This window comes from Ammospiza caudacuta, chromosome 4, assembly GCF_027887145.1.
Source record: "Ammospiza caudacuta isolate bAmmCau1 chromosome 4, bAmmCau1.pri, whole genome shotgun sequence".
NCBI lineage: Eukaryota > Metazoa > Chordata > Aves > Passeriformes > Passerellidae > Ammospiza > Ammospiza caudacuta.
The window spans coordinates 14,039,129-14,067,028 of NC_080596.1; the positions used below are offsets into that span (position 1 = coordinate 14,039,129).

At 45.1% G+C, this 27,900-nt stretch overlaps 2 protein-coding genes across 2 annotated transcripts in view; one reads left to right on the forward strand and one right to left on the reverse strand.

The window, feature by feature from the left end:
- The first annotated feature begins 471 nt into the window (after positions 1 to 471).
- Positions 472 to 6,159, forward strand: DUSP4 (dual specificity phosphatase 4). Its single transcript, XM_058804267.1, has 4 exons — positions 472 to 865; positions 3,648 to 3,784; positions 4,200 to 4,419; positions 4,558 to 6,159. Exons 1-4 carry the CDS (start codon positions 472 to 474, stop codon positions 4,941 to 4,943), a joined length of 1,137 nt encoding a protein of 378 aa, XP_058660250.1. The 3' UTR covers positions 4,944 to 6,159.
- TNKS (tankyrase) overlaps positions 6,127 to 27,900 on the reverse strand; it is a 128,057-nt gene continuing 106,283 nt past the window's right edge. Inside the window, exons 16-27 of the mRNA XM_058804266.1 lie at positions 26,180 to 26,399; positions 25,804 to 25,913; positions 23,113 to 23,301; positions 21,547 to 21,784; positions 20,777 to 20,859; positions 19,052 to 19,172; positions 18,338 to 18,435; positions 16,926 to 17,000; positions 15,605 to 15,710; positions 14,557 to 14,743; positions 13,643 to 13,799; positions 6,127 to 11,622 (exon numbers count right to left, since the gene is read on the reverse strand). Coding sequence (XP_058660249.1) covers positions 11,536 to 11,622; positions 13,643 to 13,799; positions 14,557 to 14,743; positions 15,605 to 15,710; positions 16,926 to 17,000; positions 18,338 to 18,435; positions 19,052 to 19,172; positions 20,777 to 20,859; positions 21,547 to 21,784; positions 23,113 to 23,301; positions 25,804 to 25,913; positions 26,180 to 26,399 — 1,671 coding nt within the window. The 3' untranslated portion in view covers positions 6,127 to 11,535. The remainder of the gene's footprint in view (positions 11,623 to 13,642; positions 13,800 to 14,556; positions 14,744 to 15,604; positions 15,711 to 16,925; positions 17,001 to 18,337; positions 18,436 to 19,051; positions 19,173 to 20,776; positions 20,860 to 21,546; positions 21,785 to 23,112; positions 23,302 to 25,803; positions 25,914 to 26,179; positions 26,400 to 27,900) is intronic.

A 27,900-nucleotide genomic window follows, 5' to 3' on the forward strand; every position in this document is an offset into this window, starting at 1 on the left:
GTGTGTGTGTCTGCGTGTGCCTGACTCTGTGTGTCTGTGTGCCTAAGTGTGTGCGCGTGTCTGTGTGTGTGTGTGTCGCCTGCTGGGCGCGTGCCCCGCGGCATGTGCACGTGCGCGTGTGCCCCTCGGCGCGCGCGGCGGGCTCGGGCCGGGGGTGACAGGCGCTGCCCGCGGTGACAAAGGCCGCCGCGCTCCTCCATTCACAGCCCGCGGCCGGCGGGCGGCGCGGCCGGGTTTTCTTTTTTTGTGAATGGAGGCGGTGACGTCGCCGGGCCCGCGCGCCGCCTCCCCTCCATTCATGCGGCCCCGGCGCGCGGCGGATGGGCGGGGCGGGGCGGGGCGGGGGCGCGCGCCGGCCGCCGCCGGGTAGTAAAGGCTGCGCGCGGCGCGCGCGGGGGTGCGCGAGCAGCGCGGGCGGCGGGCGCGGGGCCCGGCGGGCGCTCGCTCCCTCCCTCCCTGCCCCCTCCCGCCATGGTGGCCACCGAGGGGCTGCGCGAGATGGAGGGCAGCGCGCTGCGCCGGCTCGTGGGCCGCGACGAGGCCGGGGCCGGCGGCGCCGCGCGGTGCCTGGTGCTGGACTGCCGCCCCTTCCTGGCGCACAGCGCCGGGCACATCCGCGGGGCGCTCAACGTGCGCTGCAACACGATCGTGCGGCGGCGGGCCAAGGGCGCCGTGAGCCTGGAGCAGATCCTGCCGGCCGAGAGCGAGGTGCGGGCGCGGCTGCGGGCCGGGCTCTACGCCGCCGTCGTGGTGTACGACGAGCGCAGCCCGCGCGCCGAGGCCCTGCGCGAGGACAGCACCGTGGCGCTCGTGGTGCGCGCGCTCCGTCGCGACACGGCGCGCGCCGACATCCGCCTCCTGGCAGGTACCGGCGGCGGGGACACCGGGAACCGGGGCGGGACACCGGGAGCCAGGGGGGACACCGGGAACCGGGGCGGGACACCGGGAGCCAGGGGGGACACCGGGAACCGGAGCGGGACACCGGGAGCCGCGGACGGCTGCCCCCGCCCGGGAATGGGGCTCCCGGCTCGCCGCGCCCCGGGCGGGCAGGGCGCTGCCTTCTCCCGTCCCCGGCCGTCCGTGCTGCCCAAGTTGGGAGCCGGCGGGAGCGCAGCCCGGAGCTGGGTACGGGACGGTGGCAGCGCGGCCGTCAGCCCCGAGCGGGGGTCCCCGGGCCGTCTGAGCCGGCTCAGGGACATCGAGCGGGCGCCGTGGCCCTGCCCGGGACCTGAGGGAAGTGAGTGTGTGGGGGGAATCCCCCACGCTTTGTTCGAGTCCAGTCCCAGCCCCGCGGAGGTGCAGAGGAGGTATTTGTGCAGGGTCAAGCCCCGGCTGTCACGGCGATGTCCCCTTGCAGCGGGCAGAAAACCCGGGGATGCCTCTGTGCTCTCTTTCCCACTACAGCAGGGATCAGGGCTTCCCCCCTTCCGTGTGTTAAATGGGAAGCTGTGCACATTTGGAGCTGCTCGTCCTGAGAATTGTGAGATGATTTAGGGGCGGGGGATGCTCAGCTGGGGTTCTTGGATGAGCTCTGTGGGGCTTTTTCTTTTTTGTTTACAGCCTGAGAGTCAATTTATTCCTTGGCTTACTTACAGCAGGGGTAAGGATGTGTATGCAGAATAGCAAATCCATTAAGAGGCTTGATAGATGGAGGAACTAGCACTTGAGTTGTACTAGATACAGTAAAAGCAGCAGGAGCTGTTCCCGGGATGCGATACGATGTGCTGCTGCGGGAGTGCCTGCACAGCAAGGGCTCGCTCAGGAGCCGGCTCCTTCACCGTGAGCCAGCGTGGTGCTGGGGCCACGCATGTGGCAGGAAACGCTGCTCTGCTCCAAGGGTGGCCTTTGTCAGCTGAGAGCTCCTGGTGCCTCTGTGGTTCTCGTGGGAGGTTGGTTGGAATGGGAGCCCTTTTAAGGAACGGGCTCTGAGAGACTCAGTCTCAGCACTACAGTCTTCATCTTGTGCTCCACAGAGCCTCTAAAATGATCTTGCTCTGATTCCATGAGAGCTACACTAACCCAGAGCTGTGCATGCCCAAGCGCACATTGTCAGGCGCAGGTCACAGTGAAGATCCTGAAGTGTTTTGTGCAGGTCAGGCTGCTGCCAGGTTCCCTGTGGAACAGCCTGGCTGGGGCTGCTTGGCCATGGGCTCCTGCTCTGCCTGGCTCCTATACCGGGCAGGACTGGCATGAACTGCCAGGAGCTGCTGGATCAATCAATCTGATGCGTTTCATTGAAGAGAAGCATTTGAAAAGCTCTCTTTTTCTTTCCAAGAACCATTATTTCCAAGATGTTTCTGCCCATCACCCTGGGCAGCTTTTCCCTCTCATGGTGTGATGACCACTTGAGTGCGATGTGGTAGATCCAGGGATTTTAGGACCAGATCCCTGGAAGTTGTCTAACAAAGGCTCTTTGTTTTGGATGCTCTTTCAACTCGAAGCAGTAGGACTGTAAAGGGATGTCAGGCCAGGGAAATGAAGCCTCTACAAACTGTCCTGGCTGTGTGGGAGGGACAATGCAAATGCAGTGATAAATCTGCTTTAAGGTACTGGAGCCCTTCCTTTTGTAGGGGGAGGAAGCCACAAAGGACACTGGGATGCTGGCAGTGGGGGGCTCTAGCTGCCTAGGGATTCCTGGGCTGCTTGAGACGCTTGCATCCATTGTTTTGAATATCCAGCCTTGTTCAGGGCAGTCTCAGAGCTAAGGCTGGATAAGAAGGATGTGTCCTGCTGTATGCTCTGGTAAGCTGAAATCTGCAGGCATAGGTCCTGCAGTTGGTTTGAGTCTTCAGGAACCATCCTGGGAGTCAGAGCTTGATACAGCTGGAGTCCTGTGGTGATAGTGAAGTACTTGATTTTCATTGATTTCGAGGCTCAAAGTCAGACCCTTGAAGGATATCAGGGTTGTTAATTTGATTTGAATGAGAGAAGGAAAGGTCACCAGAAGGGTTTATTAGCAGGCCAACACTGCAGTTTCCCTGTCCTGGGAACTCAGGATTTGCTCTCGTTTTGACTGCCATGACAAAGTCTGACATCCCCTGTGCTTATCCCTCTGGCAGCGGGGCAGAGGAACAAGCTGCTCCATGTTCAGTTTGCACCTGTGTCCTTGGGAAGCAGCAGACACCTCTCTCAGAGGGCAGCTTGGCTGCACCTGGCCAGAGCCAGGACTTTCCTGCTCTGTCGTTTTGGGAGCTCTGAGCTGGAGGGTCAAGCTGGGAATGGGAGACCTGCCTGTCTTTTGTGACAAAATAATGTGTCAAGGGAAAATGAGAACTGAACAGTCTTTGGCCTCGGAGCAGCTTTTCCCATTTAAGTCCGAGTATGGTGGAAATAAATCCTCTCTTCATTGTCTCAGAGAGCAACCTTCGCCCCAGTCTGGAGTTTTGGCTGGCAGTATGCAGGGGACCGAGCCCTGGAGCAGGGACTTTGGGTGGCCAAGATCATTGGTCCTGGTGCTCTTGCTCCGAGGGAGTGGTGGGGTCTCAGGGATCCCCCCCTTGCTGCTGAGAGCCCAACTGCTCCTCCAGGGGCAGGGACCACTCTCCATCGCTGTAGCATCATCTAGTGGCCAAGGGCATCTCCAGCTGTGCGTTCTGCAGCGCTGTGGATGCGGTGTGGGATAACACTTGGTGCCTCTCCTCTTGCAGGGGGCTATGAGCGCTTCTCCTCGGAGTACCCCGAATTCTGCGCAAAAACCAAGTCCCTGAGCAATGTGTCACCCCCCACCAGCGCTGAGCCTCTGGATCTGGGCTGCAGTTCCTGTGGGACCCCCTTCCATGACCAGGTATGTCTAAAAGCCCAGTGCTCAGCTATCTTGACTGCCCTTCCAGCATTGCAACCTGGTCCAGTGGGAGTCTCTCTGCTCTCCCTCAGCTGGGGCTTGCGGAGCTAGAGCCCTGCTTCCTTTCTTCTCATGGGAAAGCATGGTGGTCCTCCTAAGCCCAGGGTGTTTATGTGCCCCACAGAGTGGACAAGCCCACGTCCTGTTAACCCACACTTGCCTGTTTCCGAACAGGACAGAGAGGGAGAGGAAGGGCTGAAACAGGTTTAGCGCCTCAGGAAGGCAGCCTCTGCTCCCTCTTCTGAGGGCCCTGGATCAAGTGCCAGGTTGCTACACAGCTCCATGCTTCCAAGCCATCTGGATGTGTGTCCTGCCTCCCATTGTCCCCTGGCCAACCAGTTCTTTTCCTCTGTCACAGGGTGGGCCTGTGGAGATCCTTCCCTTCCTCTACCTTGGCAGCGCCTACCACGCAGCCCGGCGGGACATGCTCGACACACTGGGCATCACAGCCCTGCTGAACGTCTCCTCAGACTGCCCCAACCACTTCGAGGGGCACTACCAGTACAAGTGCATCCCTGTGGAGGACAACCACAAAGCTGACATCAGCTCCTGGTTCATGGAGGCAATTGAGTTCATTGGTGAGTGCCTGTGCAGAGATGTTGTGTCCATTGGTGGCACCGGTGGGAGGGAGGTCAGCCACCACCTGCAGGTTTGGTGAGGGGCCAGGCCGCGGTGGCAGGTTGTGGGTCTCACATCTCACCCCTGTTGCCCTCCAGACTCAGTGAAGGAGTGCTGTGGCCGTGTCCTGGTGCACTGCCAGGCTGGCATCTCCCGCTCGGCCACCATCTGCTTGGCGTACCTGATGATGAAGAAGCGTGTCAAGCTAGAGGAGGCCTTCGAGTTTGTCAAGCAGCGCCGGAGCATCATCTCCCCCAACTTCAGCTTCATGGGGCAGCTGCTGCAGTTCGAGTCGCAGGTGTTGGCCACTTCGTACGCGGTGGAGGCCGTCAGCCCCTCGGGGACGCTGCGGGAGCGGGGCAAGGCCACCTCCACCCCCACCTCGCAGTTTGTCTTCAGCTTCCCGGTGTCTGTTGGTGTCCATGCCACCCCCAGCAGCCTGCCCTACCTGCACAGCCCCATCACCACGTCGCCCAGCTGTTAGCTCAGGGCCAGGCCAGCTGGGCAGGCAGTGCCGGGCGTGCAGGGGCGCCAAGCCCCGCCATGTTAAGCAATAGTGCCGGACACTGCCCTTCACCCTGGACTCGCCATCTTTTTCGTAGAGAAATTTCTTACCTCATCTTGGTTTGTTTGCTTTTTATTGTTATGTTTTAAAAGCACGAAGTTGTAAAAGCCACAAACCTTGACATTGTCCAGGCTCTTCAGGGGAGGAACAAAATAGTATACTGGGTTTCCTCAAGTGCCTGGTCTTCACGTGTTTCCATCCCCATTTTACTGTCTTGTTTTTTACACCTCCCCTTCTCCCCATGTTTCTGGTCCCAGCTCATCTAGGTTGACAAGGGAGCATTCCCTGTTTTTATTGTGCAGCAGCCTTCCCTCTTGCAGAGACACCTTGGTGTGTGTGGTGGGTGCTGCTTACCTGAGCCAGGTACACTTTGGACAAGCAGAGCTGCAGGCAGAGCCTTGGGGTGAGCAGGAGTGGTGGCATGGGGCTGCCTGCACTCAACCTCAGCCCTGCCAGTGCCTGGGGAGATGAGGCAGGAGTTGGCAGGCACCTGCCAAATCACCAGCTGAGCCTATTCCAGGGGGAGAGTAATCTTTGTGGTTGGGAAGTGGTTTGGAGGGAGAGATGTAGTCTGAAATGCCTCTTTTCTTGCCTCTGTGGATCACTGGTTTCTAGAAAACTTAGGTCCAATCTCCCTGTGGCTTTAAGATGAGAAAGAAGGGGTTGGGGCAGCAGTCTGGGCTGCTGGGCTGCTTTTGATTACTCTGTTGAGTTTCCTCTTCACCCGTCCCACTGCTGCTCTTCTTCCAAAAGTAGCAGGAAGGGACATGGGTGGGCCATAATGGAGGAGAGAAGCTGTTGGGTGGAGGACAGGCTGGCCCAGAGGTGTCATTCATCCAGCATTTTCAAGCTTCTCCCACCTCATGACCAGCCCTTTTCCTGTGCTGAGTCTTGTTCACCTGTGCAACATTTCTGCAGCTTTTGGCCCAAGCCTTGAAAATGCCTCATCTTCAACCCACCTGGAGCCTTATTTCCCACCCTACCTCTGTCCTTCCCTCCAGCCCGGTCCAACACACAAGATGCCTGTGTGGCTGATGTACATATGTATGGTTTTGTTCCTTTTTTTTTTTCTAGAAATTAACTTTTTATTTATTGCCTGAGGGAGGGAGAAAACATTGTTTGGAGAAAATAAAAATAAAACTTTTCAACAGTTTGGCTGGAGCAAATTTGTCCTAAAACCACAACAGAGCAGCAGGTTCTGCACACATTCCATTTTCACAGAGCAACTGTTAAAAATGTATTTATTGACTTTTAAACTATTACAGGTATTGCAGATCAGACATTTAGCCAAGCACACTTATAGATCAAACTCAGTTGTTACAGAGATGTTACCTAAAGTCCACCATGTAGGTAGGCTGAGAAACTGCCCATCGTCTTCAACTTTGAGAGAGAAGGTAAAAGAAGAAATAAATAAATGATATCCCAGCTCCAGGTAATTGGCAACCAAGAGAGAACAAATACAGGGCTAGTTATGAAAACAAGTTACACAAAAAAGGTCTAGAAATTCAACCCCCAGCTACATTGCCATGTGGCTTGCCAAAGAAAGCAATTAGGAATGACAACGCACAAGCTCATGGGACCACAGCACAGAAAATCCCCATTTCAATTTCCAAAGCTGAAGCAAGTTCTGCAGATGTTAAGAAAGTGTCAAAATTATCTTGTAATAACAGAGATTCTAATAATCTACATTAGTAATTAATGGGACCAGCACTAAAACTTGCCACCAACACACTCAGCAAGACTGATACATCAAAACCAGCCAGATAATGTGACTTGACAGGCATATGTGTCAGTGTAATGGAAATGCATCTGCTTCCCATGTCCCCTACACATTCCCAGGCTCATCACCTTGCTTCACAGATTTTAACACATATATAGTGTTCCCCAATCCCCTGGGTTTCACATCTACTCTCTGTTGAGAGAGGTGGGAACACTGCTGCTCCCTCTCTGCACATCTGTCCTGCCACTCTTGGAAAGACCAGGAGAACATGCTCTGGGACTGTGCCAAGCCACCACCTCTGATCACCAATGGATTCAAGTCTGTGGAGGTTCACAAGCCAGTTGCTACATGAGACAAGAACTGAGGATGTGCTTTCCCAGGTGTTCCCCATGCAGGCTGCAGCACAGCTTACAATGCTGCACAAATATTCAGTTTAACATACCTGAAGCATGCATTAGATGCACCTCCTCTTGGATTTCTGAGCTACACTTTCTGTAGCAAAGCAGCATGGAAACACAGAAATCCCACTGAAAATAAATTCACATATTTCCTGACATTGAGCTTCTGAGAATGATTAGCAATGTTCAAACTAATCTGTTTTGTGGCTGGACCCTTCCTTTTTACCCATCTTAAAAAATCCTGTTCAGGGCAATTTCTGTTAGTCCCACATGGAAATTGCAGGCAGTACATAAACTGTGCAGAAACTGATGCCACTGGAGGGATGCAGTGGCACAACATGCTTGCATCCCTCAGCACCTCACACATTCACGGGGAGCAGACACCTCCTCTAACCTAGAACAAACAGCAGGAGCAGCTGGTTTCCAGAGCCAAGAAAGTGCCTTTCTCCACGAGCTACTCCCTCCCATACGCCACATCCCTTTTCTGTGTCTGCTGGCCACCACAGCCAACAGTGCACAACATTTTGCAGGGTTTTCTCTCCGCTTCAGTGTAGAATTTTCTTTTGAGGTACTCCCATAACAAACAAGCAAAGCTTAAGTTTGCAGACAAAATAAATTCCTGCTACATAATCCAGTGGGATTCAATTGCATCTCATGCAAACACTTGAAACAGAGGTTAAAAAACCAATAGTGACTGCCACATGGTGGAACTAGTATAAGAGGTTTGTAACAGTCTCTATGGAGCTGGGATCAAACACAACTGGTAGATAAAAATAAGAATGAAAAAAATAAAATATACCTTATTAAGGTACTGTACTGTCTGCTTTTAATCCTAACAAAAGTTTTGTTGACAGCAATCAGAATGCAGTGTCACTCTGCACCAGGTATCTAACTCATCAGTCTCATGGAAACAGTTTCAGCAGTGGAGAGCAGAACCCTCCTTTTTTAGGTGGTGACTTTTCTTTCTGTTTTGCCTATTAAGGTCCTGTTACAAAACTACACAGAAGTTTCAAAATGCTGCCTCAAAGGGACACTGACAAAGATCAACAGGCCTGAGAGACACATCGTCCCTGGTGCCAGCAGGCACCAAGTTCTGTCCCTGGTCTCCCAAGCCTATGAGGGCTTAGCCCAGTGTTTTTATGTCCTCAGCTCCTACTGTGCCTCCCACTGGTGATCCAATGCTGCAAAATGAGCATCCCCATACCAGGGGACTGCTCTTCTCAGGAGGTCAAAAACTTCATTTCTCAGGAGGCAGCACCTGCCTGGTTATGGGGTCACAGTATTTGTAAGGTCCCACTGCAGTTAACTCCCCCAGCTGAAGCAGCAGCGTCTGTACCGTTAACAGCCTGCCAAAAGCACCAGCACCACTGCCGGGTTTTTAACGGGTCACTTTGGTATTGATGGGCAATCCTCACTTTGTTTTGAACTGAAAGAGCACCTATGACAGCATATGCTACTCCTGCATAGGTGTCTGCAACACACAGATGCATCATCAGGCCTGGGTACTCCTCTGTGTCTGGCCACAAACGAGACAAAAACCTCTGTGTCATGTCATTACGAGACAAAAACCACTGCAAAATTATTTCCTCACGCAGCACCTTTACTCTGCACAGAACATCAGAAACATTAACACTGGCAGTTCAAAGATACTGGAAAGTCGAATCACAGAATATGCTGAGTTGGAAGGGACCCATCAGGATCATTGAGTCTAACTCCTGGCTCTGCACAAGACAGCCCCAGGACCCACACCATGTGCCCGAGAGTGTTGTCCAAAAGCTTCTTGAATTCTATCAAGCTTAGTGCTAAGACCACTTTCCCTGGGGTCCCTCTGGGTGAAAATCCTTTCTCCTAATACCCAACCTAAATCTCCCTACTAATCTCAGCTTCATGCTGTTTCCTCCAGTCTTGTTACTGGTCATGGGAGTGAAGATATTGGTACCTGCACATCCACTTCCTCTTGTGAGGATGTTGAAAACCCCAATGAGGTCTCCCCTCAGTCTCCTCCAGGCTATTTTTATCTTCTAGAAGTTTCAGGCTGCAAAAGGAATCCTGTCTAGCCATTAGTTCAACCAGCACATAGGAAACAACAAGCAAGAACAGCATCCGGTGCGGGCTCAGTGGGGCTTTCCTTTTTAGATTAGTTTTTGTTTATGAAAGATGTAAAGTTTTAACTTTCACACCCACATTAACCATTTTGCTCACCTAAGCAGCACAGCTGTTTCACCATTTAAAACTATGTCTAACTGGGGATGGAGAGCAGCACTCACTCTGGTTGCTATCTGAAACCCTAGAACAGATAGGTACATCCCCTCATGCCCTTATTAACTAAATGAAAAACAAACCCCAAACTTCAATGGTGAATACAAAGCTTCAAAGCCTAGTGGTGATCTTTGCAATCCTCTAACACTATGAAACGAGTAGCCAAAATACAAGCACCCAATTTTATCAATGAAACTTGTTTAAAAGGACAACTAGGCTAGAGCCTGGCTGGGACTTCAAAGCTACATATTTAATCAGGTCACAAAATGAAGCGAGAACCATATATCCACTGTCAGCTCAAGAAAAGTAAGAGTTCAAGTTCTGTTGGAGTATTGCTATTTCTAAGGTTTCCTTTAGAGATATTACAAAGAGATTATGTCCAGGTAGCCATATTGCATCAAATGACTGATTTTACAGTGGGTGATTACTGGTGATTACTTCTTGTGAGGATGACTTGCTTCAACATTAATGCCTTACCATTAAAAATAAAAGTGTTGTGTCTTAATGCTGAAAGTGAAATGCTCTTCAGGATTAAGTCTGTTTTATACAAATGTGTTAGCAAAATCCCACTTCTGGGGAGCACGTACATTTTTATGAACTAAGAGCACACTATTCTGTTGCTTTCTTGCTTTAAGGGGGATAAAACCTGAATGCATGAACTGGATCATCAGATAGTGCTGGTTGATAGGGTAATGTACCACAAGTTGTGTCCAAAGGAACATTTTTTTTCCTCCAGATATTACATGGTCAACACTGAAGCACATCTCCTGGTACTGGTTGTTAGGAAAAAATGAACAAGTCTTGACCTTCAACCTTCTCTGAAACTGGAGAACACCACAAAAAGGAAACAGTTTCTACTTTTGTTAAATCCATATCCACCATAAGGGGGACTTTTGAAACTGTTTGATGCTGTGCTATGCAATGCTTAAAAATAACTTTCTCCTACCCAGCAAAATAAACCTGGGAATTTGGGAAGAAGGGTATTAAGTGAATAAATCCTAACTTTGTTCTCTGGTATACCTGCAAACAAATCTGCTTGCCGACTGATACTTTAAAATTTTGTTCTCATCAAAATGTAAAATTGATATTTAAAAAAATTACTACTTTTGTAAATCCCTTAAGCTCTTCAACTGTGATGTCACACACAAAGATGTGACAGGAAACTGCTGTAATAACTCTCCCTTACCAGCCCGAAACCCATTTACTGGGTGTCATCTTACAGAGGGACATGAACCAGATACACCCTCCTGTATGAAGTCTTCTGATTTTTCACCTGCTTCTCCCAGCAAAACCATACCCTGCTGTAACTGGAGAACATTTCAAAAGCTGCATTGTACTTAACAGGAGCCTTATAAAATGCTCTTTTAGATGCCAGAAGAGGGCATGAAGTTCTTCTAAGCACAAAGAGCTGGTTCTACCCTTGCAAACACTTCCCAGGGCTTCCCCCAGAAAACTCACACAGACAAGGCAGCAAACTGACATCGTTTGTTTCCACTCCAAAGTTACACTCACTCATGTTATTGTTTGCTCAGAGGTGTGCAAAAAAAACCCCTGTATTGAATAACTTGACCTAGCCCCTCCTCAGATGAAATTTATATTGCATTGTTAATGATTTTAGTCGACTTGACTTTGTGCAAAATATTTTCAAGGAAGTTCTGGCTCAACTTCAGAATACAAAAGGAGAATAAATAAGATCTCTTGAAAACAGGAAATGAATGGTGTATGCTGAAAAGAAAATGATGGGCTTAATGTAATTTATCTGCAAATAAAACAACTAGAAAAGTAGTGTCTGAAATTTTAACATGTGAGATGGCAGCAATAAAGATTTCCATTTGCACAATAATGTTCCCAAGGTCTAGATCAAACCAATATTATTTTACACATGGTATCTGCAGAGACTAGGAGCCTGAGATATGTTATTAAAAGGCAGTCCCTTGTAAACTTTCCTCAAGAGGAACAGTAGCAGTTGAGTATGCAAGAGTTACTCATTATCATATTCATCAAGACAGCAATACTTTAAGACATACAGCTTATTTCCAGGTTGTTAAGAATTTTATGTGATACTGATTTTCTGAAACATGTATCCATCCAGTCCAAGATTGAAGTCACATCCTTCTCCACTGCTCTGAAGCTACTAGGTCTTCTGTTCTGCTGCTGTTGCTGTCTGTGAGGGAGCTTCTGGTTTCACAATCTGGTACGTAATGAGATATTCTGGGTATGCCTGAAAATAAAATAAGAAAGAAACCCCTGATTTATGCAAGGGTAACTCAGCAAGTTCCAGTTTTTGCATTTCACTAAACAGTGACCAGGAAGGACAGTACAAGAACCAGCTCTATGTTCACAGCATGCAAGAAAAAGTGGGTATTTCAAACCTAGTCAGCACTGTATGGAACTGCTGGATATACTTAACACCTTGGTTAATACACAAACAAAAAGATGTTTCTTCCATTCTTCCACAGTCACTGCCAGAAATTGTGTGCAACAGGAATTCAGAGTTACTCTCCTTGTTAGCTAACCCTACAAATTGGTCAGTGTCTGTTAAGTTCCTCAAAAATCTCAGATGACTGATAAAGTCTGACCTCAAAAGAGACAACAGCCTGCAATGTAACCTGCAAAGGCCTTCACTGGCAGTAAAATACTTGGCCCACCCAAAGCACATGACCCAGTAAGTCATCTGTCTATCTGTCCAGTGTTTCCTGGAGACAGCTGGTAGCCATTTCAGCCCCAGAACAAAGCTAGAGTTGATGGAGGGCAGGGCCCCATTCCAAGGAACCTTGACAGATGAGACTGGGCCTACAGAAGCCTCATGGAATCAAGCAAGGGCAAAGGCACCTGAGACAAATTCCTTTTAACACTGCAGGATGAGAAGCTACTCAGCTGAAAAGGTGATGGGCTCCTTGGGAGACAGCAAGCTAAAGCAGAATCAGTAGCGTGTCCTGGCAGCAGTAAAGGCTATGAGCATCCTGTAGTAAATTACCAGGTGTAGCAGCGACTGCTGTTCATTCAGTACTCCCTCCTTGACCACATCTAGAAAACCACACACAACTTTTAGATTCTACAAGACAAGAAAGATGCCAACAAGCTGGAGCCAAGTTCAGCAAAGGACCAATAAGATAGTTGGGGCAGAGAGCACAGGATAAAGAAGATGCTGAGAGAGAGAATTGGGCTTGTTTGATCAAAAAAGAGAACGCTTTCTGAGACCATAATTGTCACTCTATCATAGAAGGCCACCTGACTGGTCAGGCATAATCTGTGCTTACTTAAGCTGTGCTGGCTGTCTTGAATCACCTCCTGGTCTTGCATGTGCCTTCTATGAGGATCTGCTCCATGATCTTCCCAGCTACAGAGGTGAGAATCACCGATCTGTAGTTCCCTTGTGTCTACTTTTCTCCCCTTTTAAAAAATCCAAGCGATGTCTCCCTTTTTCCATTCACTGGGGTCCTTGCCTGACTGGCATGACTTTTCAAATATCACAGAACTACAGAATATTCTGAGTTGGAAGGAACCTGCAAGGACACCACCAAGTCCAAGTGAATGACCCATACAGGGATCAAACCCATGATCTCGGAATTATTAGCAGCCTGCTCCAACCAACCAAGGTAATCACAGGGTGTGATGGAGAGTGGCTTGGCAACACCATCAGCCAGCTCTCTCAGGACCTGGGACGTTTGTCATCACAAATTTGTAGTTATTCAGTTTGATCATGTGATCTGGGAGCCACTCATGGTAGTCAGCAAAATACTTCTATGGAGTCAAGGTCTAGCTGAGTTCTTCAGATTAAGAATCAACTTTTGAAGACTCCTGTGCTTCTCCAGCTGCTATTTAAGAGCAGTCTCTGTCACTGGTGGGAACCTACAGGTAAAAAGCCCAGGATCCTCAAGATGTTCTGGAGCTCCAAAAATGCACGTGACCTTGATGCTGCAGTAGTGCCACTAAAACGCAATGGGAGTAAGACAGCTTACTGAGAGAAGCTACAATTCTTAACAGACTCCATCAGAGCTGCACAGGGGAAATTAGACAATCTGCATGGCATAAATCAGAGCAGATCAGTGGATAAGAGTAGCATTTGCTATCTAGATGCAGTTCGCTGTTTATTTCCCCATTTAAACCCAACAACCTAATCAGCAGCATCATCACAGCATGCTTGGTCTGGAGAGCAGGCACAGCCCATCTCCAGCTCAGGCTCTGTCCTTGCATAAAGGCAGTCCCAGCATAAAGGCAGTCCCAGCTAAGCCACCTACCTGCTCCCCTCTGTAGATGACATACTCAGCATAAGCAAGTCCATTCACGCTTGGCCTGCCGATAACAGAATGGTGCCCAGGAGGGGCATGAGCCATTTTCATTGTGCTGAACTGAAGAAAGGATTTGCCAAGGGTCACTCTACAGAAGAGCATTTGTCTAAAACGAAAAAAGAGAGCGTCATTTTCAAATATCTTACTAGGAGTTGTATGCTTCCAGAAGGATTTCAGTCTTTTGAGATTATTTCATTACAATTAATTTCTCATGGCTTTTTAGAGAAACACTTCAAGAACCCAGTCCTAAGGCTGTATAAAACCTGTCAAAAATCTTTCATGACACTCAGAAGGGAAAACACACAGTTTGTTTAGTCCTCACATGGAAGCCTGTTCTAGTTCATTTCATAGAAAGCTGTTGAAAGAAGCTGAAACTCTCTGTGATCCCACCAGCAGGTAATGGACAGGTGTCAAAGTGTGAGAAACACATTGATCTACTCCAGGACAAAACAAAGCTGCAATTAAGTCCTGTTCCAAAATTATCTACCTCCAATATTATCTACAGTACCATACTGTACTGCTGACCACCACTTTGCACTGCAGTTTTGTCCTGAGAGTGCCTGGAGTTTAATTGCTATTTTCCCCTGACTCTTCATTTTCAAACTTGCTCTTTCAAGCCTTTTTCCTGAGCCACTGCTCACTTTGATTTATACTCTCTGCATGCTTAGATGTAATTTTTGACCTTCCTGTGGGACTTGCTGCATTTATACTTGTTTTGTTCAACCTTGACAAATGGAAAACTGCATTTTTCCTGCCATGACCAAGCTCAAGTGGCCATTCTTTGCCTGCATATCACCCTCTGCCAGGATCATAAAAACCAGGAGAGGCAGAATTATGTGTGGGGAACTCTGCTGGATTCCTACCTGTGGCAGATGTAACAGGACCTGTCTTTGTGTGTGGGACAGCCAGTTCCTCCCCCTATTCCATACACATATTGGTTGCTTTTTGAGGAGTTCTCAGCAAAGTAAATTCCAGCTCCAAACATTCCTCCAATGTATGCATGCCTTTCATCAAATCCTTTGTGAATGATAGCATTAATAAAAGGAGACCCTAGAACAGTGACACAAAAAGACACATACTTGTTAAGTTGTATAGTAATACAGGACTCAATGCCAAGAGGTGTTGATCTGCCTCAAATAGACCATTAAATAGCAGAAAGTGTGCTCAGTCAGCTGCAAGGGGGCGATACCCAGCAGGATGCAGTGATGTGTGGGATTTATCATTATATACCAAAATCCCACGTGTGACTCATTTCTTACTCATTTCACAGATCTCATTAAATGGCTTTCCCCCCACTCACATTTCAGTGCAATTTATCTTGTCAATGCATACCCTCTCCAGGAGTCAGCACTGCTTAAGGTGGGGCAAGGTGTCAGGACGATCATACCCAAAACCAATTTCCTATACAGAATCACAGAAGAATCTAGGACAGAAGGACCTTCAGGCAATTGTCATTTGCAGGCATTTCTAGAGAAATCTTGCTGAAACTTATGGTTGGTTTTGATTCCTTTCCCTGATGCTTGCCTAAAGCACCAGGGTAAAACACTTTTATTGTGTGCTGCTCCCATCATTTAGAAGACACCATGTCTTTCTCACAGCAATGTAACATCGTCCCAGCAGCTTTACTGGAAATGACTAAGATACAGCTTAGCAAAAAACCTTCCTCTTTCTTAAGAAACCAAAACATAATAAAAGTATTTCTTATCCAATGTAGCTTTTTGGATTGCAGTTACCACACAGAGTAACTCCACCACCCCCACACCCCCAATGCACCCCCTGCATCTCTAGTGTAGAAACACAATTACTTGCATAGGATGGTGACACAGCAAGAATAACATTCCCTGTGGGTCTTTGCAAGGTTTGGGTTTTTTGTTAAGTACCAATACATACAAAGAGACATGACTTCCTTACCGTGAAACAGCATACGCTCGTTGTGATGATTGTGATTCTCCTCTGAGACCTCCTTCTGCCTGTGACAGAATCTCTCCCGTAACTTCTTGTTCACTACCTTCTGAATCTGCAGTGGAACAACAGATCAAACCATGCTCTTACCATAACATTTCAATCTCTCAAATGTATTTGAATTGCAATTGAAATGAAATCTAGTTTCACAGAGTTCACATTAATTTGACAGGGAAACTGATGGAAGACACATGAACGCTGTGAAGAAACCCCATGGCTGTTCCGCACACAAGGCTGAAGTGTCTCCAACAACTCTGTAGCCCACACCTACAAATAGTTAAAGCTACTGTGAAACTGCAGCTCGGGTTAAAGGACAACTTTCAGGCTTCTTCTCACAGAGCCTTCAATAACACAAAGAACTACAAACTGAAACTCATTCCTGCTCTGCTTTGAGCTCTGTTGACTGATCTTGTCTAGCTCTTTGAAACTTGCTATCTAGTTTAGGTTTATTTGTTATGAAAAGAAACAACTTTTGGTTCTTTTTATAAAAAATAATAAGATGTGCTGTTTAATCTATCCATATAATTTCAGCCACATGCTCTTAATACCACTGAGGTTTCTGTAAAGGACTTTACCATTGATTGGGAGTAGGATGGAAGAAGAGTTTACTTCAGGGCCCATGAGCTATTGGATCAAGTTGCAAAGGTTCTGCACAGGCTTACTTCTCAAAGAGATAGGCAGCACAGGTTTGCTGAAGCTCAGAAACCAAGTTCTGTTCTGATTCCCTCTATTTCCTTCTCCCCAGAAAAAGACACACACCTTCCCTCAGAAAGACAACACTATTTTCTAGAATACCATGGCTTGGAAAATGCATTTTTCTAGTTGACAAAGGCAAATGAGGCGGTGTCAAGCTGGAAAGTTACATAGGGAGATAGAAACCTCTTATTAGAAGTAATGATCATCCTTTCATACACTTATACCCCAAATCCCCTTTAAAATGGCAAGAAAAGTCTACACTGAGAAAAAAGATAAATCTGTGCTGCAAGGGTCAAACACAGAAGTTATAGGCCTCTGAAATTCAGTCAGGTTCTTCACCACCTCTGCCTTCAACATCAGTCCTTCAGACTCCTTTAGAAGCCCAAATGACACTTTTCCCTCATTCCCTGTGCAGAGCATGCATTCATTTTAGCACTTGCATGAACTCTGTTTCTGAATACTATTTCAACAAAGAACTTTAAATATAAAAGGGCAAACCATTAAATTGATTCTGCCTGCTGGTATAAATACTAACATACTTTACCACAGAACACTGAGAGGTTTTGAAACTTACCCTGATGACATTGTATCTGTTGAAGATCCCACCAGCATTTCCACCATCCCGATGCTCCCGGATTGTACTTTGCATCTATGTAAAAACCCAAAACTGAATGTTCAGCACATAAACCTTCCCAGCAAAGTATCCATGCCATGTCTCAGTATATCACTGGCAACAACAGACAGTCTTGATGGAAAATTAAAAGGTGTAAAAAAAAAGAAAAAAAAAGAAGAAAAAAACCCCAAACCCCTCTATTTTAAACTGAGTTATACCCTAATTTCTCAAGCACCCAATGATGCAATTATCCAATCTTGTAATAAAAATCCACATAAGAAAAATAGAAAAATGGTACTTGCTATCAAAATGATACACTACTAGAAAACCCTCTTTAAATTAGGAAAAAACTCCCAATATTTGAGGATTAATATACAAAAAGATCACTTCATAGTAATAACAAATGTGATTTTAATAAGTTTAGTTTGCATTTCTTAGTATTAGGGAAATACCTGCACTTTAAATTCTCTTACGTCATTAGAAGAGCATTTCTGATTTCCTCAGAAATAGTTGCATTGTGTCTTAGAGAAGTACTTATAGCTACAACAACAATATTTTGTAACAGTTCAAATAAATATTCCAATTTACTATGACAAGTGACCCTTTCCTTCAGAAGAGTTTATTAAAAAAATCTGCACAAACTCTAGTTTATGAAGTTACTAATAAAAAATATGCCCATCTAAGCTGGCAGCAATCCTGATTATCTAGACTTTTTAAATTACTTCTGTGCTATAGTGTAGGAACATGACACAAATAGCAAATTCAGAGTAAAATGGAGTTTCTACCAAACACAACTCTTCAGGAAGTCTCTTTTCTGTTATGATTTTTGCTTTCAAAATGGTATGTGCCTGTAGTTTACTTAAATAAAAGAGCATGTGTGTGTGTGGGAGGCAAAATTACAGTCAATTCTCAATTGTCCAAGAGCTGTTTATCTGGGTTACAGATTAACTAGCCACTGAGACAAGAGAAAACAAGCTGGTTCACAGAAAATGCTTAGAGAATTGCAAGGCCTTGATGTCTTGGTTTCACACACAGCTTTTAATTCTCACAGGTCCACCTACCTACAGAAAGCTGTGCAAACCCTCCCTATGAGACGATATCCAAAACACAACAAAAAATAAAACTGGAATAACACTAAGTGAGCAGAGACTTCTTATTAAAAAAATTGGAAGGACATGGCAAAATAATTTCTATCATTGTTCTACATGAAAGGACAAATAAAGAACCTGAAACTTCGTATCAGCACTATGCAATTCATACATCAAAGCCTATTTTAGCACTTTCAACACATATTGCACACTTTAGCTCTGACAGGTTATCAGTGGAAAGAAAAATATACAGCCCTGAAGCATTAAGAAAGGGACTTGGATTACCTCCTCTTCTACAGACTGATACTCCTTATCATCAGGAGCAAGGTCAAGGAGAATGGTCCCCTGACTCACACAGTGGAAAGTCAAATAAGGATTGGTACCTGCAAAGAGAAGGAATGAAAAGGAGCAAAAATCAACAGGAAAAACCAATACTGGCTCTATTTATATCCATCATCATCATTGTTCTTAAACAACCCCAGTACAGGAAATGCAAAACAAACACAAGGCATAAGCACAACCTCAAAAACAAATAAAAGTGCCTTCTTTAGCAACAGAGGTTTTAAAAGAGAGAAGCAAAATGCATGTGGGATATAATTGCCCTTTATTGCTTCCTCTTTCCATTAGAAACATGGGGCAGCTAAAACCCTATCAGGCCAATCCTTCAGGTATAACTGGCCTGGGGGTAGGTATGGAGGGCAAATCATATCCAAAAGCTCCTCTCTGGGTGAAACAGGGTCCTGAGAAATGGGAACAGCTTCCAAAGCTGCCTCAGGGGTATCCATTCTCTGAAAAGACAAGTGATCACTTGGTCTGGTATCTCCTTAATATATTCTTTAGCTATCACAACCCACTCAGCCACCATGTCTGCAGCAAACACACTTCTCTGACATCCAGATTCTTTCAAGTCTGGTCACAACGCCTACATTTAGAGAAAGTGACTTATGGGAGCCTGTTGTTTGGTACCCTTAGACTAGCCAGTAAAAGTGTCATACTTACCTTGCTGACCTCCTAGAAGTCTCTCCACACCCTTTATTAATTTGTGGCGATGTCCATATGCATTGATCCCAATTTCTTTTAGTTCCTCATGCCCCATATCAGCCAACACATCCAGGGTTATCTGGAAAGGTGAAAGATCACAAAAATCACTTGTCAAACCTGGCCTGACTTTCAAGGCTGGAGACCTATCACTTCAGAAATTGGAAAGTATTTATGGTGCAACCAAAAGCATAAAGGTAGATAATGTTTTGCTTCACTTCTACTTGCTGCCACCTTCTGGCAAACCCATCCCTATTCACAGGACCATACCCAGCTGCTACAGCCTGAAATTGTGCAAAACTTTCACTTCTCTCACACCAATTAACAACAGCTGGTTCTCGAAGAAGGTTCTCACAAACATTTTTCCTTAGGTAGAAGGGGGATGCACTGAAATGCTGGCATAAATACGGGAGTGCTTTTGAAGCATTCAACGTTTCACAGCATTGTACAATTCCTTACTTTCACTACACAAGCAGAAATTAATATTCTACAACCTTACTAATAATGAGCCAAGGTGAAAAAGTGCACATGAAGGTAGTGCTTGGAAAACCAGCTTAAAAGAATAAGCTTAAAGAAGATGAGCTTGTTTTTTTCTACAAAGAAACTTACAAGAAGAGCTGGATGATTTCAAAATGATGAATATATTGAATCCGACTTGCATTGTTAAATCTTATTAGCAGGGAAGCTCTTAACAGGTTAGGAGTCAAGGAAGCAAAAGTAGAACAAGACCAGCTAGGCAACAGGAAGGTGTGAAAAATAATAATAAAACCTGAGAAGTGCACAGGTTGGTTTGAGGTTGGTTTCCTTCTGAACAGAAGGAGTTCCAAACTAAAGAGAAGAGCTTATGCTTCATGTATGAGAAGGGGAAAAGTTCTATGGTATTTTATCTTTGAACATTTTATAGAAACAGCTGGAACTGTAAATAACACATCACATTTCAAATCTTTGTTTCCTGATTCCTCAATAAAAGATTAGCAGCAGAGGCCAGAGGAAAAAATAATCATCAAATCCAGTCTCTTGCACTTGTACCTTTCACTTCCACATGTACATTCCATCTCAGTCATGTAAACAGATCAATTTAACTGCAACATGTTAAATTTAAGAAACGGTACACAAAAGGAATCTACAAATACATTACAGGTACTTCTGCTGTAAAACATAATGAAAGCTTGAGAAATTTACATTAGTTGTACCCTTTTCATATATGCTGAATTACTGATAAATCTGCAGGTTTTATTCCCCTATTTCTCAACTAACCAAACTATCACATGCAGCACTACAGGTGGTGAAAGGCTTGTCTGGCTGTCAAGACTGCTGAAGGACAAACACAGGTGACATTTGAGCCTAACTTCATTATAGTCATCATGTTCAAAGTTCACAAGGTTCAAAATAACTCTCAGAATACAAGCCAAACTGGCAGTCACAGTGTATGTGTAACTAAAAGCTACTTGACACCTGAATCCAACAAGAAAAGATATTTTCATAGGTTTTGCAACTTCACCATATTGTATCTGGCAATTCATTTGCAGAAAACTCAAAGAAAACTTGAACACACTTCTTTTTCTGTAGATGTGAAGTGTGGGTTTTTTCCTTCCCTTTTTCAATTATAAAATGAAAACTAATGCAATGAATTTGAGTGACATTTATCTCCTAAACACAGAAACAGAGATGAGGCTTGCCACTTACCTGTTCTGTCTCAAAGATGTCCCGAAGGTGTTCAAGACCCAGGCTTTTTAGGAACTGGGTAATGTTCATGTCAAGACCAGAAACTGTGAGAGAAGAAACAAGTCTTTACATCCTATGCATGTGAAGTAACAAAAACCAAACCAACCTCCTTAAAAAAAAATCAAGCAATACCACTGATTCTCTATAAAAAGAATCAGAGTTTGGAATTTTAAATCAATTTGTCTATGTCTGTAATAAACAATCTACTTCCATTGTGTCAAAGTTCTGTGCAAAGCTCATCACCGTTCTCTCTTCAGAATCAACTACTTAAAGCCCAAACCATCTGTGACAAATACAGGCTCATACTGCAAAGAGAAGGAAAAGAAGGATGGGTATATTTTTGCTATGTGACCCCCTTAGATTCTGACCTAAAGCATGGACTCCTGATACTAATCAAAGGGTTTAAAAAACCTTGGCAAAATCCCCAGCCATCACAATCATAACTTCTTCATCAAAATAATTCTCATTGGATTTTTTTATGAAGTCAATGAACATCTGGGCACCTAATCAGATCTGCATTTGTAGTCAGACCTAATGACTGATAGCAAACACAGATGAACAGTTAACAGTGAACAGTTAACAAACACCAGACACTTTAAAACACTGATTACAGTTCAAACTGCACAGTATTTTCTGGCTAGTCAGAAATGCTTTTCAGATAAACCAAGGCCTATTTTGATACTAAACTACAGTACTTCTGGCAATGTAAAGTTGTCCAGCAGCAAATGCACCTTCTCCTTCCTTCCTGTCAGTTCCTGCAGCTCCATCCCCAGCATTGGATGCCCCTCCCACGGCCAGCTCTGCCAGTGGGCCCGTGAGGTTATCAATGCTGCTGGCAGCACTCAGGCAGGAGGGTGTGGATGCTGGAGAGATCACAGAGGCACTGACAACAGTGGCCTGGGGCTTGAAGCACGTGGGCAAAGCTTCTGGAGGCATTGCATCTATCAGCAGAGCTCGGATATCATCAGCCTGAAAAACAGAAAGAATACGCAACATGAGCTCCTACTGCCACAAGTCACTGATCTCTGGAAATTTTTAATTGCTTTATTTGATTGTTCTGGTCCCCATTAGAAAGAAAACTGCCAGCTTCTGTTACAGGGGGATTCACAGTTGCAAGAACATTTTGATTTACCACTCAAGACATAGGTGAATCAGGTTCTCCCCATTTCTAAAGGTATATAAGAAACGACATCTAAATTTTTTCTGGCAGAATGGCATTGTAAGTGCTAAAGCCAGAGAGAACAATGTAGCAACTTTATTTGAAATCCTTCAGAACCTAGGACAGGAAATGCCACTTCTTAATTTCTGTCAGGCTCAATTTCAGGTGCACTGGAACATGGCTTCAGTGGCAAGATTACTGCTGCCTTTGCTATAATCACATCTCTTGGGTTAGAATAGGAAAAAAAAGGACAGGAGCTCAGTATTAGTATGGTCTTTGCTAACAGCTGGATTTAGCTTTTATTGACTTAATTAAGCAATACCCTCATCTTCAAGAATTTCCTCCTTAAAAATTCTTGTAGAACATTATTAAGGCACCCTTATTTTCCTGCAGAGAAATCAAATAATTTTCATATCCTTCATCACAAAGCAAGTTTTCTAGAGCTCAGATTACTCTGGAGGATATTTCTTGAACTCTCCATAAATAAATCAATAACCCTAAAAAATACTTGCACTGAGACCAGACACAGATCCAATCTGGTTGCATTATCTATTCCAAGACTGTTTAAGCTGGGGCGTACATGTTCATAGAACCTTATTAGGCTTTTAAACCATTTAAAAGAAAGTTTACAGAAGCCAGTTTTAGAAAAAGTTTGATAGCCACCTACAAATTTTAGAGGTAGAATGAATTCTTTGGAATGTTCTTTTGGAGTTAATGTTTTAAAAAGGAACTGAGGTAATATGGAGGCACTGAGCGTAACAATCCACCAAATGTTCCCATTCCGCCCATCTGGTGTTCCTCCTAGGTTCAAAGAAATAATCACCAACAGTACACAGACTGACCATCATCAGAGACATCTCAGAGAGTTTTATTCCTGGGAATGAGGAGATTGATCCCAGGAGTGAATACTTAAGGAGAAGCAAACCTTAAATCACAAGCCATGCTAAGATTCCAGCCAAAGGAAAATGCCTGGTCCCATGCATAAAAAGCCACAAAGAGGTACACAGGAGATGCCCTTCTCTCTCCAGCTCAGCAAAATGGAAGCTGAGGACTGCTGATGCCAGAGAGCCACAGAAATGAATTTAATATGCAGAGTACATCCTTCAGAGCAGCCTGTGGCTGGCTAACATGAACTTACTGTTGCCAGGTCTAGTGGTGTCTGACCCTCTTGGTTCTTCATGGTTGGATCTGCTCCATGAGCTAACAGCAGAGCACAGAGCTGTGTCCTTCCTTTTTGTGCAGCTTCATGCAAAGGTGTGAATGCCCACTTATCTGTTGCATTTACACATGTATTATATTTGATCAACAGTGCTGCTATATCCACATGCTGGAAAACACAAGAATATCCCAATCAACATGACACTGGTAAAACATACATTTCTTTTTTATGCTGGAGTAATGGTGCCTAGAGACCCTTGTGGTTTCTCTTTCCTTAACTCATTCTGCTTCCTGTGTCACAGGAGCAGCACACTTCTCCAGATACCAATTCATACTGCAGCTCCACAGTCATCTGTGTCTGTGCACTAGCAGATCATTCACCAACAGAAGAACTGGGATCAGGCACGGAAGCAGATTTCTATCAAATCACCCCAAGTACATAGCATTAAGTTTGTGCCAGCTGGAGGACCAGACATGATATTTAACCCTGCATAAAATAATTATTTGAGGACAAATTTGAACAGGTGAATTTACTGGGCTGCAACTCTTGTGACACAGCACCAGAAGCTCTGAAGATCCATGTGTTGTGATACTGAGCCACCCCTGTGTGTATACAGAAGTCTTTGTTGTGCTTTCTTTCTTGCAAGACTTTGAACTCATCTGTGGCATCACATATCTGTTCTATCTTCACTCATACTTTATGAGAGCTGTAATTGATAAAATGTATTATGAGTGTCACAAGGAACAGCTGTTTTACATGAGTTATAAAAGTAATGAACTTATAACCCCATGCTTCCATCAATATACTGTCCTTGAAGTCTCCCAAGTAAAAATAAGAGAAAACTGACAAATGAAATTTTTGCCTGCCTCTAACCAGTATATGCTTCTTGTGCAAGACAGCAAAGAAAAAAAAGCAGGTAGTCAAAATGAATGGGTGGTAGCATGAAACACTGAAATTGTAAGCAGAGGCACAAAGAATTGCCAATGGATTTCCTTCTTCCCCTCAATGGCAATTAAATGACTCTTTGCAGCTCTCATAAAACAGCTTGGTCTCTGAACAAGTGTGGTTTGAAAATACTGCCAAGTTTATTTTTCCTCTCTGCCAAACTTTTAAAGCAATTGCTGTTCCTGTGATTTTTCTGTCACAGAAAGCCCTATTGAGGGACACACAGCATGAAGTACTGGGTGGGAGAACTGAAGAAATTTTGTGAGGAAAAGGCAGAGCTTGTGAATCTTGCCAGCTATGAACTTGTGAAACCATTACTCCTCTCCTCCCTACCTCCCATCACAGAGATCTGAACAGGCTGATGACAGCTCACAGAGAAGTGTGGGATGCCAGGAAAGGTATGAAGCAACTCTTAACTAAATAAGCTGATGGAAAAGCACCAAACACTGCCTTTTTAACGTTTCCTAGAGGAAGCAGGGCAACCAGGTTAGATTGACATTATGACTTTTAGAAATGATAATCCACTAAAACCAATCTGACATTTCTCTATGTCAATAAAAAATGGTTTGGGTTTGTGTAAAATGTGTGTTTTGTTTTCTCATGCCAAAGAAAAGAACACAGTCTTTCCAACAGAATTTATCTCTAGATCTTAGAAACATCTTGGGAATGAATGCTTAAAGGCAGATGCTGATAAACAATATTACTTGGTATTAAGACCCTGTAACATAAAAGAATTCTGTGCTGCTTTCTAATCTTTCATCAGGATTTGGGGCCTTTTGCTCTTTGGGACACTGGGATCCCAGAGTGATGTAAAGAACCAATACAAATGGTGTAGACTGAATTTCATTGATGCTCTTTTTAAAAACAAAGTGAACACTGCACTTTTTATTTCATTTGCTCTCAAACAAAAGCAATCATGGTTCTGTTAGGGTCACCTGTCCCAGATTTTGCTGTACAAGTGCCAGGGCCAGGTAAGTAACAAAGCATATTGTGACCATCAAACCCAGTACCTCATCAGTTTCAGATCCTCCTCTGACTGTAAGCACAGTGCTAGAAGCTTCTCAAGCACTGTCTCTGTACAACTATTTACAAGAGACTTCTTTCTCACCCAATCCCCATCTAACAACTGCTCATAAGCAATCTATTAGGCATCTGTGCAACTGGGACACAGATGCTTACTCCTATAGGGAGGAAAGAGGGCCTGCCTCATCTGAAATGGCTTGAATCTGTCACTGCACCCCCTGCAGCAGATGGCTTGCCCTGGAGAACAACCATATTACAAACACAGTAGTCCTTCAACTCTAGCAATAGATTCACACCAAACACCAGCAGTAACACACCTCACTTGCCTGCCATCATCTGCACACAACCCCCTGGTATTTTTCTCTTCCTTCCATCTAAGTCCTTCAGACACAACTTGAGGTCTTTTCTGTTTTGAATATCACCCCAAACTGTTCAATCCTGTGCATCTGTTTGCCTGCATAAAAGCTACATTGTAGTGATCTTTCTGAACTGCAGCATTTAACTGCTACAGCACACCTGAATCTGTGTCCTATTTAATGTGTAGGACTGCAGATAGGACTCACAACAGCAACCTAGCCTGACAAATACTTCACCAAAACCTGAACTGTGTTCACAGAAAAACAGCTGCAAAATATCTGGCTTTGGATATGACTTCAAGGAGTCCCTTGCTGTTTTACTCATGGCAAGACTGCCTGCACCTACCCCATAGGATGCTGCATTGTGTAGGGGAATTAATCCTCCTTTGTCTTGGGCATTAACATCAGCACCATGCTCAAGAAGGTATTCAGCTACTTCCAAATTGTTGTAACCAGCTGTAGAAAAAGCACAGGAAAAGAAATTAGGTATTAGGAGAGCTAAACTAAAGAAAAATATTCAACAGAGAAGCTAAGGCAATTTTTCAACTGCACAAGTTCCTCTTCCCTAGCAATTGTATTACCTCCTGTAATAGATGCCCTAGTTAACTCTTTGTACAGGACAACTCTCTGAAACTCTTCCTATTCCAATCCTGATTTTAGCAAATTACATCAGTAGACCTACCACAAACATGCAAGCCTTGAAAACTTGGCACGTTACCCACCTGCAAGATGCAATGGCGTTGAATTTCTTCCCTGGGTGTCTCTGCAATTGATATTTTCTTGAGTACAGAGCTTCTGCACTCGTGCCAGGCACCCCTTCTTGGCAGCATCTAGCAGGGCAGCATCTCCTCGCAGTAAATCCTGGATATCTGTGTCCCCTTCTTTCACCAAATCTAAAGGAGTGTTCCCATCTCGATTCTTTTTTGTTGGATCAGCTCCATGCTGCAAAGAGCAAGTGGAATGTTAGCGTCACAGTCATGCACACAGCAGTGCACGTGTGTCACTACTGTGCCAAATTAAATTGGATTTTGCAGACCTACCATAATGTAGCAATAATTGTACAGATTAGTAGGCACAAGAAAATAAATTCACAAGTCTGAGGCCTAAAAGCATTAGTCTGAAACACAGCTGTGTGAATCTCAATTCAACAGGCAAGAATGGCAGCCCCCTGCAAGAGCTGTCCCTGCTCTACTTGCAACTGAAGTATGTTGAGGAGCATTTCCTGCATGTAGCTGTTTCTTACTGCCACAGCAGCGTGAAAAGAAAGCCAGCTGCAAGGGTCTTGCTGCCAGTCCTCCCCTTCTCCTGAAAACTGGCAGGAAGCAAATGGCTGGCAGAGGTATTTCCTGAGCACAAGCTTCTGAGCTAGCAAAGCCAGGCTCTGAGTTTTACTAAATGTCACCCTGATATCAAAAGGCACTTGTTTCAGAAGGGAACCAGCAAAATACTCTTCTCTACACTTTCCAATAGACAACATCACCATCTTAAGCAGTGCACAGGTCTTTGGAAGAAGTGAAAAAAAATTTGGTGGACAAGTGGGGTTGGATATCTGCTGGAGTGTATCTGTGCTGGTAAAACATGTAGATCAGGCAGCGATAAGAACACGGTACTGGAGCATCAGGGGATGAGAAGGGGAACACAGAAGTATGCAGAGCATATGGTGTGAGTCATGTCCACATTCAGGTTTGTGGGAGGACAGCTCCTTTCCTATTCACTCTCAGCAGCAGTGGGACAAAACAAAGATAGATAAAGCAGAGGCAGCTGCTGGTGCTAGAGTTCTCTGGCTGACCTCTTCAGAACAGTCAAACACAGTCCCTGCCAGCAAGTCTACCCTGCCATTTCCCACTGGACTGGGAATGGGAGAACAGAGAGAATTAACTGCTTTGTATTTGGAAGCAGTACAACTGTGCTCATGGTGCAAAGGATGAAGAGCAAGGGACAGAAAGGACAGAGTATTGATTACATAGAAGCAGTTTCCACAGCTGTGGTTCTTTTAGGAAGAGAGCATTCTTTGTGAGAAGATTTCTAGACTGCAATAACTTCTCTAAGATATGACCTAAAATCCCTTAATTTAAAACTCATCAAAATTGGAACTATTTAAATAGTTCCAAAATAAATATCTGAACGAAGAGACAGTGTCTTCTGTGACCCCTTCCAAGGCATAGAAATAAATGAAGGTGGTCATTTCAAAGAAAGGTGATTTAAAAAGACACTGTCTCCAAAATGCCTGTTTATTTTTGTTTCCTTCTTCAAGCAGATCAGGAGAGAAGGAGCACAAGTCAGGAGGGGTCAAGCTCAACATCCACAACTCAGCAGAACTGACAACACCGCCAGCTGGCATAAGAGGCACAGCAGGAGAAACACTGAGTAAACTGCAGTGTGACCACATATCCACAGACACCCAGAGACTTTACATCTGTGTCACCTTAAGGGCATATTTAGC

Excerpts from the sequence above, each read along its gene's own strand:
- DUSP4 (XM_058804267.1), top strand. The coding sequence starts at position 472 with ATGGTGGCCACCGAGGGGCTGCGCGAGATGGAGGGCAGCGCGCTGCGC. Across the intron at positions 866-3,647 it reads CGACATCCGCCTCCTGGCAG|GGGGCTATGAGCGCTTCTCC; the intron begins GTACCGGCGGCG and ends CTCCTCTTGCAG. Across the intron at positions 4,420-4,557 it reads GGAGGCAATTGAGTTCATTG|ACTCAGTGAAGGAGTGCTGT; the intron begins GTGAGTGCCTGT and ends GTTGCCCTCCAG.